General features: G+C 42.9%; 1 protein-coding gene across 1 annotated transcript in view; it reads right to left on the bottom strand.

Moving 5' to 3' along the window:
• Positions 1 to 18,790, bottom strand: part of TSPAN2 (tetraspanin 2) — a 128,739-nt gene extending 109,949 nt beyond the window's left edge. The window contains exon 1 of the mRNA XM_066600025.1: positions 18,674 to 18,790. Coding sequence (XP_066456122.1) covers positions 18,674 to 18,742 — 69 coding nt within the window. The 5' untranslated portion in view covers positions 18,743 to 18,790. The remainder of the gene's footprint in view (positions 1 to 18,673) is intronic.
• Positions 18,791 to 18,996: the final 206 nt, after the last annotated feature.

Genomic DNA, 18,996 nt, shown 5'->3' with positions numbered 1-18,996 from the left:
TTCTGGGTGTGAATAATATTATTATTAATAAAATGAACAAAAATTAAAATAGTACATTCACTATTTCAAGCAGAATCAAAAGTCCTTCCTTGAGAAGACCCAACAGGTAACGAAAGCAGGTAAAATATTTGGCTGCATAGCTAGAGGTATAACCAGCAGAAAGAGGGAGATTGTGATCACACTGCACAAAGTTCTGGTAAGACCACATCTGGAATACGGTGTTCAGATCTGGAGAGCTCATCTACAGAAAGACATTGATAGAATACAGCAACTCCAAAGATGGGCTGCAAAAATGGTGGAAGGTCTCAAGGACAAAACTTAGCAGGAAATTTCTTTACAGGATTTGCAATCGATTTCCGCTTGTGGGCAGGAAATCGCGTTTTTCCATAGTATGCTATGGGCTAGATTTGCTGCGAAATCCAGAGGCAGAATCCCTCTCTGGATTTCGCAATGCAAATACGCCCGTGTGGGGGAGGCCTTAAAGAACTTAATTTGTATAGCCTGCAGGAGAGAAGGGAGAGTGGGGACATGCTGGAAAAATGTATTTATGTTAAAGGTAAAATGTTTAGGCCCATTTACACTGGATGAATGTGGGGCAATTGATTCCCGATACTCGTTCCTGTGTGTACTCTCTCCCATGCTGCTGCAAGGGAGCTAGTATCGCTGGCTCTCTGACAGAGCAGCCAACGGGGGGTGGGGCAGCTGCAGGAGATTTCTCTCCTCGCTCTTCCCCGCCCCTCTCCATCTTTCACTTATTGGAAGGCAGCATTCCTTCAAGCCAAAGTTAGACTCTTTATACAAGCCTTGTAACAATGACTGGGAATCAAAAGCAAAGCCAGACTCTATGCACAGACTGCTGTTTCAGGGTATTTACCCTTCATCAGTGTACAGTAGGAGTCTGGCTTTGCTAGTTGTCCCTAAGGAGAAAAGATAGCGTTTCTGACCAGCTATTCTAGAACGCCTCAAGGGTGGTTTCATACACAGCTTTAAAGCCTGTTGGATTCACTTCTGGCTTTGACTAAAAACCTGCATTAAAAACTGCAGTGCCATTTATTTATTAAAAAGCTATATAGGAAACTACTGTAAGGCCGTATTTACATGGGCGATTTCCTCATGCGAGTTCCATTTGATTGCGATATGGATGGAACTGACACAAGAAAATAACCCATTATTTACAAGTTGAGAATTTGTCTCTCACACGAGAGTCTGAGGCAGAGATATTACCACTTGTTCCACTTTTTGGGTGATATTGCCCATTATTTTTTATGGGAGCAAAAAAAGAAAATAAATTGCATTACACTCGCATTTAGATGCAATTTTCATACAAGCGCGATTTTTTTATTTTTCTTAATGAATCAACACAGGCGTTCTTTTACCCAATTGTGGATAAAATCGTATCTCTACAAGCGTAATACCGATCTAAGTTTTTGGATCAATATCGGGCTCATTTGTGTAAATACAGCCTAAGGCCACTTTTAAACAGGCAGTTTTCACAGCGCTTAGTGTGGCGTTTGAAACGCGCACTAAAAACACTGTACTGAGCTTCCATTGATTTCACTGGTGATTCTCAGATGAGCGTTTTAGTGTGGGGGGGGGGGGGGGGAAGGTTTAATGCTCTGTTCTGTTTTATTGTGTTTTAGCAAGTTTTAACGCGCCACATCACCCCTTGCAATGATAGAGTACGTTAAAAACGCTGTTAAAGGCGTCTGAAAACACATTTCGAAAATGCTGTAATAAGGTGAGTTTAAAAATGCAGCGTTCCTACTAATGCCTGTGTGAGACTGGCTTAAGGGCATGTACACACAAGGTGGAAATGCTGTGGATTTTCCTCCAAGATATGTGAATGAAAAAACGATGGCATATTACGGCAATAAACCAATCACAGCCATTCATCGAGCGCTGGCTCTGATTGGCTAAGCGTCAGCCAATCACAGCCAGCGCTTCCAGGAGGCGGGGATTTTTCAATTCCCAGCCAGAAGACATGAAAAAGAACAGTGCCGGGGACCAGGAGGAAGCTGCAGCAGAGCCCCGGACACCACTTCTAAGGTGATGTATACTTTCTTTTTGCAGCTGCGGCTTATTTTTAGGGTAGGGCTTATATTTCAAAATCCTTGCATGTGGCGCTACAAAGTTACGTGACTTTGTAACACCCCATGCGACTCTGTAGCGCTACAAAATCGCTGGGTTATCGCGAGAAACTGCAGTGATATCACATGGACCAGCAATGCAATATTGCTGCGATTTTTCTCGCCCGATACCATGTCACCCGTGTTTACAAGGCCTAAAGTCTATGTGCTGCAAGGGGCTGTGATCATCTGTTGCTGGAATAAAATGCTGCTGTACGGACTTTATATGGACTGAGTGAGCGACTGTGTCCCTACCCGTCCCCACCCCCAATGCACACATGGCCACAGTACTTACTAAGGATCACTTACATACAAGCCTCCTTGGAACAACATAACATTCTCATTACGGAGTGTAGTCTTTATAATAGATGTAACTGCAAATAATGGCCTTTCACAAATCTAATTATCCCATGTAAAATTAGAAAATTAGATTATTGTTTCAAGTAAAATCCATGCTTGCAAGAATAAAGTGTACTGAGCCACATGAATATTCAAAGAAGCGAATACATATCTGTGTGCAGTATGTCACCAAAATAAAATAAGGTCCTGCTTACTGGCAATTTAGACATGCTGCAGCCCTACCGTATCCCTAAATTCAACACTCATATTCCAAAAATACATCATTCATATAAAAGCACCCCTCCTACCTAGAAGAGTCAGCCTTCATGCTTATACAACCTGCCCCTACCCAAGTTTTAGCATCTTGTTATCAGAACATATATATCAGGATTAGGGAAGTTTACCAATAGATCCCCCCCACAGGGTCTGTATAATGTATGGTAATCCCAGGGGGAAATTAATGAATGGTTACTATTATATTTTAGCAAGTGACTTTCGGCTTCTAACTACCATATGAATAGCTGTTCTCCACCATGTACTGTCTTCAGTTTTGGGGTACCAGTATTTCAATAACAATGACTCTGCAGCGCCATCTATTCGAAGGCAGCATTCCTGCAAATCAATATCAAACTTTTTAACAAGCCTTGTAATAATGACTGGGAATTGTGAGTCAAAGCCATAATAACTATACACAGACAGCAATTTCGGGGTACTTGCCCCTCATTGGTATGCAGCAGGTTTCTGGCTTGGCTAGTGAGAGGCCTATAGACAACAAGGGGCAATCACCCTGAAACAGCTGTCTGTGTATGGTTATTCTGGCTTTGGCTCACAATTCCCAGTCTTTGTTACAAGGCTTGCTAAAAAGTCTGACATTGATTTGCAAGAATGGCAGTGATTGGTTCTCGAGCGCCACGGCTCAGCCAATCAGATCCAGCGCTGCCTGAAGCCTTCAAACAAGTGCTGGGAACCTGCAGAGGCGACGTGCAGTGGAACGGAAAGCGCCTGTTCGGTGATGTATTGTGTTTTTTCTAGTTTTTTTATGCAGATAGAGCTTAGTTTAGAGACAAACAGTAGGACTTCTTACTGTAAAAGTTGCATCGCACTGCACGAAAACTGTGATTTCGTGTGATGCAACAGAAAGGAAGGCTCCATAAGGAAACATGAGCTACAAAAACATAGCAAATCGCGGCAATATTTAGCATGCTGCAATTTTTTCTCTCTCACAATGTAGCAGCCTACAAAACATCGCTAATGTGGAGGAACCCATAGGAAAGCATACATGCAATTTGTAGCACGGTCGAATCGTGAGAAAATCGGACGATTTTGTCGCCCCTGTGAAAGCGGCCTAAATGATATTGCATGGGAAACACTTGTGATCCTATCACACATATGAAAGTCGCAATTTCACAGAAGCATTGCGATTTTTTTTAATAAAAAATGCTTTACATCGCAGTGAAAAAAAAATCACACATTGGCAAGCACAATATCGGGCTGATTTCTCGCGCTGGCCCGTGTGAAGGTAGCCTTACTCCTGCAGTGACAATCTCAATCACCAGAACTTGCTATATAATAAAATTGCATGGATTGTTCCACATAGGATTTTCAGGGAAGTGGGGCTCCTATCAGAATTACTGATGATGATTAGCAGCTCATGCGACACAGGTCAGCTTCCATGACGGTATACTTAGGAGCTGTAGCTTATTTAGGATAATATAATAGTCACCCTATCCTCCTAGCAAGCAAAGGTGGTACCGGCTCTGGTCCCATGTGACTGCTGCAGACCGAGTAAATAAGCCACGGGAGGACAGGAGCGGTGGAGGAGCAATGCAGAAGCAGAAAAGTGAATATATTATATATAATTGTTTTTTAAATACCTTCAATAAAGTATTAATAAAACGATAAGTAGTGATTAATGCGTCGATCAATTTCTGTGTTATTAAGGCAGCTTTGTTTGTCTGAGCGCTGTCCTGCAAATTGCAACATATATATGCAGAACAGCTTCTGATATTGGAGCTGTCCTGCATAGTGTAATATACATATGCATAACAGCCTCAGACATCAGAGCTCTGTCCTAAATAGTGTAACATACATATGCATAACAGCCTCAGACATCAGAGCTCTGTCCTGAATAGTGTAACATACATATGTAGAACAGCCTGCAACATCGGAGCTCTGTCCTGCATAGTGCAATATAGATATGCAGAATAGCCTCAGACATCAGAGCTCTGTCCTGCATAGTGTAATAAAGATATGTACAACATCCTGCAACATCGGAGCTCTGTCCTGCATAGTGTAATAAAGATATGTAGAACATCCTGCAACATCGGAGCTCTGTCCTGCATAGTGTAATATAGATATGCAGAACTGCCTTAGACATTCGAGCTCTGTCCTGCATAGTGTAATATGCATAAGCAGAACAGCCTCAGACATCAGAGCTCAGTTCTGCATAGTGTTAGAAATATGTGTCGGATCCCGCCCAACATTGGAGCTGTGCAGGGAAATCTCAATGGATAAGAAAGGGTTATATAAGAGATGACTCAAATATAATTTTTCTTGGTGGAGGGGGCCCAATTCTGAGTTTTACTATAAGGCCCCATGAGTTGTATGTAGACCAATGCTGCGTATGTTACATCGGTCTATAAGGGTGTAATGGCAGTCATATCTACATTTTTAGGTTTTGAGTGTAGATAGTCTTTATTGAAAGAGGACACATACATATTCGGTTATGTTATATAAGTGTGTAACATCCTTTACACTGTGCAGCACCGTGTGTCCTAATTATTCAAGTAAATGATGTAATCAACAGGAATTCGCAATATATCTGATCTACAACATTTCCTGCTGATGACTATCGAAGCTGATATCATTTCTAGCTTAAAAGCAAATAGGAAAAGCTACAATGTGAGTATTTAAGAGTTTCGATGCAGTAAGAAACTCCAACAATCTGCGTAGCAAGCAGAAAATATAATAGATCTACACCTCTGACACCACAAGCGTCCACAGAGGGAACGAAGACAGGAGAATTTAGAAGTCATGTAATATGTTTAAACCTTACTAAACATGACAGATTAACAGCGCTTATACATTTCACAGAGCTTTCATGACCAGAAAACCTCCCAAAGCCTTGGGAAATAGAAGTCAGTAAATGACCTACTTAAAGGGGTTGTCTCGCGAAAGCAAGTGGGGTTATACACTTCTGTATGGCCATATTAATGCACTTTGTAATATACATCGTGCATTAAATATGAGCCATACAGAAGTTATTCACTTACCTTCCCTGCGCTGGCGTCCCCGTCTCCATGGCTCCGTCTAACTTCAGCGTCTAATCGCCCGATTAGACGCGCTTGCACAGAAGGGTGTTCTGCCTTCGGCTCGGTTCGGCAGCAGCGGCGTTCTGGCTCCGCCCCCTTCTACGCATCATCGCGTAGCTCCGGCCCATCATGTGTGCCGATTCCAGCCTCCTGATTGGCTGGAATTGGCACACGTGACGGGGCGTAGCTACGCGCCGACGCGTCGAAGGGGCGGAGCCAGAACACCGCTGCTGCCGAACCGAGCCAAAGGCAGAAGACCCTACTGCGCAAGCGCGTCTAATCGGGCGATTAGACGCTGAAGTTAGACGGAGCCATGGAGACGGGGACGCCAGCGCAGGGAAGGTGAGTGAATAACTTCTGTATGGCTCATATTTAATGCACGATGTATATTACAAAGTGCATTAATATGGCCATATAGAAGTGTATAACCCCACTTGCTTTCGCGAGACAACCCCTTTAATCTTTTGTGGACAGAGCTTAGTTTGGCAGGTTATCCCTTTAAGTAGCAATCAATGAGGGTGTGACCGCTGAGACCCTCACCAATCCAGAGATATCGCCCTGCAAGCCGTGCCTACAGTTGCGGAGACTTCCGCTCTGACCGCTGTGTATTTGCGGCGCTGATAGCATGCGCCCGCTCAGCTGAGGATAGATCATCAGTAGTATTCTCACTGGAAGACCCCTTTAATAGGCTATAATTTGCTGAGGACAAAATACCCCTTTAAGGACACACAAGTTTTTTATGATTTTCATCTGCACTTTTCAAAAGCTATAACTTTATTTTTCAGTCAACATGGCCATATGAGGGCTTGTTCATTGCGTGGAAAGTTATAGTTTTTATTGGTACCATTTTGGGGTACATATAACGTATTGTATAACTTTATTAGTAAAGGGATTCCCTTTAAGTGAAGGACTGGTTTTCCTAATGTACAGTAATTGGGCAAATTGATATGTATAGCCTCAGTGACAGATACGTCTACAAGTAAGACCCGCAGTACTTGGAGAGGACTATCTAATTCCTTACCACCAAATGACTGAAATGATTGTCAGCACATATTCCTCCTTCACAGAGACGGTGCGGGGACCCTCGAAGCTACAGCTGTCCTGACAGAAGACCTTGTGGCTGCCACTTGACAGATGGTTCACGATCTCAAATGCCAGACATCAGTTCAGGAGAGAGAAGCCACAAACAAGTACTGTTGTCAGTATGCAGCATCTCATTCTCTCCGATCCTTTTAGAACCTTCTTCTCTTCTCCTCCCATTATCTTCTCCCAGATTGCTCTGGAGCTCCTACACATCCCAACCTTCCTCTTGAGTAAAGCCAGTCTCACATGACCGGTTTTGAATTGTGGATTCTGTGATTGCCATCTGCGTGGATAATACGTGGTAATACGTGGGCACTGAAAACTATGGACTTTCACCAGTTTGCTCAGTCGCGTGGAAGAAAAATCGCTGCATGCTCTATTTTAGCGTTGATTCCGTGCGTATGGGCTCCATTGATCTGTATGGAAGAGGGCGATTCGCAGTGTATACCCAATTAACAATTGCATATAGGCACGGATTCGCTTGCAGCTTGCTAGAAGAACAGGTACAAAAGACAGAATTTTTGGGCTTTTGTATCTGGTCTATTAGGGGAGAGAAAGATATCACCTGGGCAATGTTCTGATGTCATTCCCTCCTTTTTTCCACGTGGACAACATGCTGTTAAAACGCATACATACATGCGGAAAAATCGAACGTGTACACGACCATTCGCAATTAATTTCCACAATTGCTTGCAGGTCTTCTGCCATGGATATACGCAAGCAGAATACGACCTGTTCGTGTGAGCCAGGCCTAACGCTTATAACTTGCATGCACTACACAAATATGTATAGGCAATTTTGTAGAGGTTTGTGCCACAGATTTTGTTACCCACTTAGAGTACTTTTACAGCTAATGAGAAATTGTTTGCCGGAGCAAACTGTCAATTTGCTCATTTACTCAAGAAGTCAGTTTAAATGCAAAGATAAGAATTATTTTCTTTTTTCCTTTTTTTTTTTTTTTACACATGATCGTTCAGTCATTCATTTAGCTGAATAAGTGAATGAGAACAACTGAACGATCGCCGCTCTTTAAGGCAGGGCTCACACAGGAAGATTTGTACTGCGGGCTTCATGATCACTGTCACGCAAATGATCGCACAGACACTGAAACACAATTTTTAATTTTTTGTTCACACTCATGGATACAAATTGTGTATTCCGCAAGCAGAAGAAAAATCGCAGCATGATCTATTTTGCCGCGGAATCCACGCTCACTGGACCTCTAAGCCCAGCATGAGCAGTGAGGTAAATGAATAAAACACAAGATATACTTGACCTTTTCCCACAAACTACAATGGCATGCCAAAAGAGACAGGACAGGAACTAATATTGTGTAGGACCCCCTCTAGAGCAGCGAAGTGCAGCAACTTGACGTGGCATCGATTCCACAAAAAGACATCTGGAGGAATGTTGAGCCACGCCATTAAGACAGCCACCCGTAGCTCCGAGGTATTTGTAAGTCCAGGATCTCGGGTGCAAATGGACCTTTCTTCCACATGTCATAAATGCTCAACTGGGCTCATGTTAGGTGAACCATTTAATAGAAGGCCTCCAGAATGCTCCTCAAACCAATTCTAGACAACTTTGACCCAATGACATGGCCCATTTTCCTACTGGAATATCCTCTCATTGCTGGGGTACATGAAGTTCGTGAGGGGCTGCAAATGGTCACCAATCAGTGAAACGTAGCGGGCACTAGTTAATGACATGTTTAGGCAGACCAGTAAGTAGACCCAACCCATGCCATCAGAACAAACCCAACACCAGTATGAAACCACCACCAGCCTGAACAATGCCTTGTTGAGAACTAGGCTCCACGGGGTCCGTACCACACATGAACCCTGCCACCAGTCTGAAAGAATTGGTACCATGACTCAACGGACCATGCCACATGTTGCCAGTCATCTAGGGTACATTCAGCAACCTCCAAAGCCCAGGTGAGGGGCTATGTCTGTGGCATTATTAGAGGCATTCTATTCTCACATGCCATGGAAGCTAAAGAACACAATCTGCAGCGCTATTTGCTCCTTAAAAAAAACGGAACCATAACAAAACAGAAGCAAACTGAAAAGAATTCAGTTTTATAAAGCCCATTAAAATCAATGGGGAAAAATGAAAATGTTTACTTCTATTTTAATTATGTCTTTTGCTCCATCAGAAGAGAGAGATAAAAAGCCTTAATAAAGATGTGAACGAGCCTTAATTAATTCATGGATGAATAAAAGTGATTATTTTCAATTGAAAGATGTAGTTTATTAGTAAATGGAACATTAGTAGCCTCAGCCATTAGGACTGATGAACTAGACGTCTACTGCCTCTGCATTCCCATGTAGCAACACCCCTGACTATAGATACAGTGGCCTGAGAAGAGGTGATTAGTTTGTGGTCCGGCTTATAACCATTACACCATCCCAGCTACGCCTTTGTATTCCTAAATTCGCTGCCAAGTGGTCAGACTGTTAAATTATGGATGCACTGCAGGTTACAGGCTTACTTCTCCCCGCACCAATTTAACACCACTTAGTCCAGTAAATACAAGATGTATTGATGAAAAAGAAAATGTCTTTCTTACTAAAAGCATTAATATTAGATGATATTAAGGAGATCTTAAGTAATGGAGAATAAGCCATATAAAAAATTCATGCAGTTTTGTTCTATAGCATGCGGTAATTATCAGATTTTCAACCATTTTTATTATACCGATTATGTAGTGATGCATTGTATTTTAAAGGGGCACCAACTGTTTAGACAACTTCTGCTCATTTACTGGCTTGTGTTAGTCTCATGATTTCTGTTATATACTTGCATTAAAAAATTAGCTGCTTTACCACAGAAAATTATGTTTGAAGTGGCTGCCACTAGGGGTCTTCCTTCCAGCTGCTCCGTCATTGGGTACAGAGTTTCTGTAGTAAGAAGGACACAGGGACGTTTCCTTAGTAACAGAGGGAGGAGCTATTTTCACTGGTGGTTCCCATGCACTCAAAGGCTGTAGACTGACAGATCTGCATACACTGTAATAACAATCTCCACATTCTCTGCCTCTCCCGCTGTTACAGTGTGGATGTGTATGCATGTTATAGTGGGTTTACCAACCATTTGGCCAGAATGTCTGAATCATCCCAGGAGAGCACTGGGGTGGGCATTCAGATATCGCCTTCCTGCTGATTGGGCCAGAGACAGTGCAATGCAACAAAGAAGTGCAGGACAGTGAACTACTGGCAGAATGGAAGGCAGAGCAGCAGAAAAATGGGGAAGACCACCTGAAAATCAGAACTTACAGACATGAAACAGGGTGCAAACAGCAGAAAAGAGAAAGGAGAACCTGCTGCATTTGAGAAACTCGTTGAAAACTCAGGTACACTTTATTACAGAAACCATCACTTTGTAGCATTTCACATTTGCTGCCCAAACAGTGTCATGGTCTGTGGACTGTGATGGGGTCATGGTGCAGGGAGTGAATAAAAAGAGAGGGGTGGAGTTCCTTCTGCTGTTGTTGTGCAGGAAAGATCGCTTTCCAGATAGAAAAAAATAAAATGAAATAAACTATGATGCTGCCAGTCCACTAATGCCAAACCGTTTGTAACAGAGCGTAACAATTAGATTGGAAGGAATTGTGAAAATTTGTGGACATGATGGTGCAACTCTCATGAAATGGTATTCAAGTAGGTAGTTATACCCAATTCTTCAGAATGGTAGTGAAGATAGGAGAAACCCCTGCCATATCCCGCATCCATTACAGTCATTTATGAAGAAGGGGCTGCATACCAAAAACATATTAAATAATGGCAGTTTTTTTAAACCTTAATAAAGGGCATAACTACCCGCTTGAATACCATTTCATCAGAGTTGCGCCTCCATGTCCACAAATTGGCCGCTTTGTTCCAGTTAGTCCATCAATTTAAGGTTTATGATCCTGAGTTTTGGCTTTGTTTTAAGTGTCCTTATGTCATTTCTATTCTCTTAGTGTTCCCCCGCTCTGAATTTGCATGTGGATGTTACCCTGCTGTTTGTGGAGTCCTGTCTGTCCAATGACATTGCATTGGTTATTATTTAAGTTGGCTCCTTGTTCTAGAAGTTGCTGATTATGGTCTCAGCTCTGATGGAGCGAGATTGTGCTTTTTGCAGCTCTGCTGCCACAGCTAAGTAGTTTTCTCTGTTTATGTCTGTGTTAATGCAAAGTGGAGTTTAAGGCCGGTCTCACGTGAGCGAGGCGGATTCCACATGCGGGAGCCCGCAGCGGAATCCGGCTCTGACTGCGGATGGCAACCATGCCTACCTTCCCTATCTGTACTGCAGATGACAGCGGACGCTCACCATCCGTCATGCGCAGTACGGATTATTTTTTTACATATTTGTCCTTCCCGCCTCGTTGCTAGGCGATGACACAGGTACGCGCAGCACATCCGTAATGTCAATAGCGGATGGGCTGCGGGTCAGACGGCTTCAATTGACTACAATAGAGTATGCTACGATTTTATTCCCTTGCAGAAATCACAATTTTTTTCCGTGAGAGTGAAGGAAAAAACTAAACCAATTAGCGATAAGGAAATCTCCTTAGCAGCACTATTGAAGGTTTACCATAGATTGCATTGTAAAAACTTGATGGCAGGTTCCCTTTAATGAAAAACAGCCAAAAAGTTTCAACATCTAGCACAAGATATCTGATAACAGTCCAATTCACATATAAGAATATGACAAGATAACTTTAAGGGTGGTCCCTTAGAAAATCTTAGGTAAAACTAAAAAAATGACAAGACAGATACACAAGGGATAAGGAAAGGGGGAAGAGGGTTGATGAGCAGAGTAGGAAGAGGCCAAAGGAGCAGCTCACCACAGCCACTAAAAGGGCCATTTACAGCAGACGATTATGACTCAAAATTCATTCAATTGAACAAAACTGAGCGATAATCGTGCCGTGCAAATGCAATAAATTGTTTACTATACGTTCACTTCTCGTTATCGCTGACTTTCAGTCAGCATAAAAGACATCGCTTGATCGCGGATTCTAATTGAGTGTAAATACACACCACTCAGCGCTTTACATAGAATGTGAAGCGATGAGCGAGAAGCCCGCAACCAGCGATGAACCCTGCCTGTCTAAATGCTCTACGCAAACACTAATGACCTTAGCAGGGACATCAGCACTCATGCAGTCATTTAGATGACAATTGTCCCATCTAAATTGGACACTAGGGTGAGGGAGTGGATGAGGTGCAGGTAGATTGGCTAGGGATTACAGAGGAAGGAGTTCCACAACCACATGGTCAGAGAGTAATGGTACCATGAAGACCAAGTTCTCTCAAAATGTTCTTCTCGGTCTGAGAGAATTGCAAGCAATACCTATTACACAATTCTTTCCCATAATGCACCCTAGGGATGCTATTGTGGGCCAACATGTTACTGCATACTCCTTCATAGCCTTAATCAATCTGCAGATTTAATATAACAGGAGATCAACCGTAAATGGTTCCTATTCTGCTTTTGAAAACTCTGAGCGGACCATAAATCATTATATGGGTTGGAGCTCCGTTTGTCTTCTACAAAGCTCCAAACCCCTTCTGTCCATAGCCGTAAAATTTAAAGAGTATTTCCAACTCAAGAAATTGACGCCGGCGCCTCTCTGAAGTTTGAAAATGTTGGTCGTGCATGTGTGCCACTACACCATTCACTTCAATAGGAAGTGCCGGAGATAATTGAGATCAACCAATTGGCAATCTCTGGTGGTGTTATTCACTGTAATGGGACCACAGGTGATTGCCAAGTGCTCGAACTTGGCTATCTACAGTGGGCCAACTAAAATGAATGGCGGGGTGGCCACCGTTGTCAAAATTTTGGGACTTGCTGGGTGGGATTTCTCTGGATTGTTTGTGGGGGTCCACTAGACCCCCACCGAATGCCAAGTTATCATCTATCCTATAATCCCTGTGGATAGAGAATAATGCCAATAGCAACCTCAGCTGCTTCAATATGGACAGAGCTGCCTGCTTCCGTCTCAGTCCATAATGACAGCTTATCTGATATAAGCTAATTGGTAGGAATCCAAAGTGGCGGATCCTCGCCAATCAACTATTGATGTTCTATCCAGAGAACAGATTATCAATAGTAAAGTCCCAGAGACCCCTTTAAATGAGAGCACGGTTTCTGTATCTGAAGTATTTTTGAAGGGTGCATTAACTTCAAATTGGTTTTCATGACCTCTTCAAGTCTCCAAAAAGTCACGGTGTACTTTTCTGATCTCTTACAAAATATTCATCAAAATCCCTAGCTGTTCTTTTACTTCAGTTCTGCATTTCCACCAATGTGAGATCATATTCAGTTGTTCTCCGGAGTATTCGTATGGAGTTATGGTCATCTTCTCCAGCTTTTTGTTCTTCATAGGATTTCCGCAGTATTCCTTATTCCAAGCCTGCAGATCTAACCTGAGTGTATACAGCTTTCTCATGCCCCGTCTTCTTGTCCGTCCCGTATCCCGTTGCTCTCCACCCTCCTTTATTTACCCTATATTCTATATTTAGACATGTTTATTCTGCATCCCCCATAACGTTCTCCTCTCACATCATCTCTTCTTCACGACACTATTTTCATCTTTAACCCTGCCGAGTCTGGTTATCAGCTGTGACCTCAGCTGCCCCTTAGCTGTGCTTCCCTCAGTTGTCCCTGTCCCTCCAGTTTTGTCCTCGTCTCTTGGTGTTCTTCTATATCCATGTGTATTGTGTATTGTGTCCAGAATTCCTCACCCCTCTTCGGGTAATTGACACACAGATCTATCGTTCTAAAGAGACCAATCTATTTTCACGGATGAAGAATTTTTTATTTATCCCAAAAGAGTATTTTATAGTCAATTCTCTAAAATGATGCCTTGGCCTGACGTTCTCTCTACATCTCAGTCACAAGCTGTATTCTCCGGTCTGATCCCTTACAAACAGGTTTAGAGGTGATGTCCGCATCTTGTAACATCGTGGCATATCGCTATGACGTGCCATCGCGTTATGGTCATTGAGTTTCCAACCTCTGGGACCCCCATCCATCCTTAGAATAAGAGGGTTGCAGTACTAGTTTAGTACCAGCCACAACATAATTTCACATGATAGCGGGTCTGGGTCAATGCAGTGACCAAGGCATCAGCGCATATGCCATGTCATTTGGCACTCAGCACCGATGTGTAAAGATCTCTCTGCCAACCAACCAATCAGCCGTTAATGTTGTATGGAAGTTTTGACCAGGAGGGCACCAGTTTTTCTTGTATTCATGGTGTTTTGGTCTGCTTCCTCCAGGTATCATCTTATTTTCAGATCCGTGACCAGGGCTTTACTTGATATTTGGTGGTTTATCCTCTGCCCCATGGTACTGTGGTACTTGTAGTATTTACATCCATTACTTGATACTCGGTGGGTAATCATCTGCCACATGGTGTTGTGGTACTTGTAGTATTTACATCCATTGCTTGATACTCAGTGGTTTATCATCTGCCCATGGTGTTGTGGTACCTGTAGTGTTTACATCCATTACTTGATACTCGGTGGTTTATCATCTGCCCCATGGTGTTGTGGTACTTGTAGTATTTACATCCATTACTTGATACTCGGTGGTTTATCATCTGCAACATGGTGTTGTGGTACTTGTAGTATTTACATCCATTGCTTGATACTCGGTGGTTTATCCTCTGCCCCATAGTGTTGTGGTACTTGTAGTGTTTACATCCATTACTTGATATTAGGTGGTTTATCATCTGCCCCTTGGTGTTTTGTTACTTGTAGTATTTACATCCATTACTTGATATTTGGTGGTTTATCCTCTGCCCCATGGTGTTGTGGTACCTGTAGTGTTTACATCCATTACTTGATACTCGGTGGTTTATCATCTGCCCATGGTGTTGTGGTACTTGTAGTATTTACATCCATTACTTGATACTCTTCGGTTTATCTTCTGCCCCATGGTGTTGTGGTACTTGTGGTATTTACATCCATTACTTGATACTCTTCGGTTTATCCTCTGCCCCATGGTGTTGTGGTACTTGTGGTATTTACATCCATTACTTGATACTCGGTGGTTTATCCTCTGCCCCATGGTGTTGTGGTACTTGTAGTATTTACATCCATTACTTGATACTCTTCGGTTTATCATCTGCCCCATGGTGTTGTGGTACTTGTAGTATTTACATCCATTACTTGATACTCTTCGGTTTATCCTCTGCCCCATGGTGTTGTGGTACTTGTGGTATTTACATCCATTACTTGATACTCTGTGGTTTATCCTCTGCCCCATGGTGTTGTGGTACTTGTGGTATTTACATCCATTACTTGATACTCGGTGGTTTATCCTCTGCCCCATGGTGTTGTGGTACTTGTAGTATTTACATCCATTACTTGATACTCTTCGGTTTATCATCTGCCCCATGGTGTTGTGGTACTTGTAGTATTTACATCCATTACTTGATACTCTTCGGTTTATCATCTGCCCCATGGTGTTGTGGTACTTGTAGTATTTACATCCAGTACTTGATATTTGGTGGTTTATCCTCTGCCCCATGGTGTTGTGGTACTTGTAGTGTTAACATCCATTACTTGATATTAGGTGGTTTATCCTCTGCCCCATGGTGTTGTGGTACTTGTAGTATTTACATCCATTACTTGATGCTCGGTGGTTTATCATCTGCCCCATGGTGTTGTGGTACTTGTAGTATTTACATCCATTGCTTGATATTAGGTGGTTTATCATCTGCCCCTTGGTGTTTTGTTACTTGTAGTATTTACATCCAATTACTTGATATTTGGTGGTTCATCATCTGCCCCTTGGTGTTGTGGTACTTGTAGTATTTACATCCATTACTTGATACTCTGTGGTTTATCATCTGCCCCATGGTGTTGTGGTACTTGTGGTATTTACATCCATTACTTGATACTCGGTGGTTTATCTTCTGCCCCATGGTGTTGTGGTACTTGTAGTGTTTACATCCATTACTTGATGCTCGGTGGTTTATCCCCTGCCCCACAGTACTGTGGTACTTGTAGTATTTACATCCATTACTTGATGCTCGGTGGTTTATCATCTGCCCCATGGTGTTGTGGTACTTGTAGTATTTACATCCATTACTTGACATTTGGTGGTTTATCATCTGCCCCATGATGTTGTGGTACTTGTAGTATTTACATCCATTACTTGATACTCGGTGGTTTATCCCCTGCCCCACAGTACTGTGGTACTTGTAGTATTTACATCCATTACTTGATGCTCGGTGGTTTATCATCTGCCCCATGGTGTTGTGGTACTTGTAGTATTTACATCCATTACTTGACATTTGGTGGTTTATCATCTGCCCCATGATGTTGTGGTACTTGTAGTATTTACATCCATTACTTGATACTCGGTGGTTTATCCTCTGCCCCATGGTGTTGTGGTACTTGTAGTATTTACATCCATTACTTGATACTTGGTGATTTATCATCTGCCCATTGATGTTGTGGTACTTCTATATTTACCATCTCCTTATTTTCCTGGATTAGTTTAGATATCTCTGAGGTTCCAGACGTGGGGTTACCCTTTTCGCGGCGATTGCTCCACTTTACAGATAGGGATTTCCTCATATTAGTTAGATTACCCCTTTTCACCATATAGTTGAGTTTCATTATTATATGGCTCTGTTCTCAACATTTTCACGTAAAGTATATGTACTTCTCTTTGGAACAGCTATTACATCTGATCTGGGCGAGATGATTTGGCGTCTGACTCAGACATAACACTCTGCATCACGTTCACTATTTTACTTTGTGCAATGGCCCCCAGAATGAATCGGACTCACTGCACAGCAAGGTGGTGGGGGGCGCCGTTCTCTCGGGAAACTACAGCAAGGGATGCAGCAGTACATCAGCTCTGCAGCCCCTTCATTCTCAGGAACGGTGGGGATCCCAGAGGTTAGACTCCCACTAATCATTAAGTTATATCACATCTTAGCAACGTCCCATCCCTTTATAAGATGGGAATAACCCTTTTATAGAGATGGCCAAATCTATCATTTGTGTATAGAAAGATTAATTGTTGTATAATGAGTTCGGAATTTGTTTTTAAAAAACGCCGAATTTCAATTATTCAAGATTTTCCACAAGCGCTTATTACTTACATCTGAAGAGACGGATTACACCCTCTCCAATCCACACAGTTCTCTGATACATTTTACACACACGGATACATTGTAGCAAACTTGTTGCTACTAAAAGTATATAGAGATGGTCAGGTTTTGTCTCTAACATGAAAATCAGGTCAAAATAAATGTAGATGGGAGAATTTAATCAGCTTGCACTTGGCTCACACAAAACCACCATGGGTGGGTACAGTATATATTCCAGGGGAGACATGAACCCACATCTCGATGCCACGGCAGTGATGGATAATACAGCCACATACATAAGCCAACCAGCTGCTTCTCTTATCACTAGACTGATAAAATGTCACCCAAATCACTATAAAATACGGCGTTATCACATTCAGCGTGTCAGGGGGGTATTGGGGTTAGTAATCATTTTGTTATTTATGTACAAGTCAGACATAGGGAGTTGGTGACAGCAGCGCCCCCATCTGGGAGAACACAGTACTCTCTGACTGGCCAAGGATTAATATCACCTTTTAAAAATTAAAGTCATAATGACCACCTAGTGTAAATGTACAGCAGGCAATCGTGGGTGGTATATGGGATGGACTTGGGAGCCATGCCCGCTCCATACCCAGTGGGTGCCAGCTGATTCTGACTGCAGACACTCACCTACAGCAGCTGCAATCAGAGCTAACTCCAATGTGGCTGTTAACTGTCTAGATACCGCTATCAAGTAGCCAACTGGGAAAAAGTGGGGGCAGTCTCTGGCATACCAACAGCACCCTGCGACACAATCGAAGGGTACCGATGGACTCACATGGCAGCCTGAAGTTTAGTGAAAACTCCCAGGGCTGCTATGTATTGCAGTCTATTAAGCCGTGCCTATGGCATCTCTTAAAATGACACCCCTATCATGGACAAACAGATGGTTACACCACTTCTCTGACCACCTGATGCATCGTTAATCTAAGACACCATACACTACTTTGATTAGCCAGGGCTCCTCGTGTGAGCAGCATTGGCCAGTCAGGGAGGGGTATATTGTCCTAGACTACTGATGTATAGTAATACATAGTGAGCATCAGGTAGTCAGAGAAGCGTTGCGGCCATTGTGTTCGTCAAGAACCGGGTCACTTAAATAGACTAACATTGAACTGCACAATATACTGCTATATAGAAGTATTGCAGTAGATTGTAGAAGCAATCACATGATTGTAAGTTCAAGTCCCCTGGTGTGACTTTAAAAAATGATAAAAAAGTTTAATGAAAGTTTTGAAAATACTTTTTTAAAAATAAAAAAACTAAATAAAAATTACATTTTCCCCACTTAAAGTATTTAAAGTTTTCCAATACAATATATTATATGTAAAAGAGTACTGATAAAAAATATAGCAAAAAAAGAAGTCTGTATGGTTATAGAAGAATAAAAAAGTAACATTTTTTCAAAGGCAAAGATGCTGTGCCATCTAGTAGCTGCCACCTTGGGAGAGGCCCCCATGATGCACCGGGCATCATGTGGGCACCGGGCATCGTCTCAGCATCTTCCTCTTTTCCAGGCAGGACCAATTTGCTTCCATCTATGAACATCATGTTGTCTATAAGCAGGGGCGACCCCATAACATGTATTTTCGGGGAACCCACCAAGCCTTGGGCACACGATGGACATTTGTTGGCCACTGCCTATAATGTACCGGCGTCCGCAGCCCTCAGGCTCCACCGTCTCTTACCAGGAAGATGAGGTTGAAGACGAGCAGCAGGTACTTGACACACCGCATGGAGCCGCTGAGTCTCCTCATCCCGGCTTCAGCGCAGACCAGCAACAGATGTTCCAGCACCAAACCTCCCGGCTCACACACAGCACAGACCCCGCCCGGCTCCTCATAACCCCGCCCACTCCCCTCCCTGTTTCCCGCGCTCGGGAACGCCCCCTCCCTTGTAGCCTGACAGTACTAGTGGGGACCGGAGAAGGACCGTCGTGATGTCACCGCACTGGTTCAGGCGGAGCCCCGCTGGAGTTTGGTAGGACGTTTTGTTCTCCGAGCTGCAGCGG

This window comes from Eleutherodactylus coqui, chromosome 4, assembly GCF_035609145.1.
Source record: "Eleutherodactylus coqui strain aEleCoq1 chromosome 4, aEleCoq1.hap1, whole genome shotgun sequence".
Lineage (NCBI taxonomy): Eukaryota > Metazoa > Chordata > Amphibia > Anura > Eleutherodactylidae > Eleutherodactylus > Eleutherodactylus coqui.
This window is presented reverse-complemented; position numbering and strand designations above follow the sequence as displayed.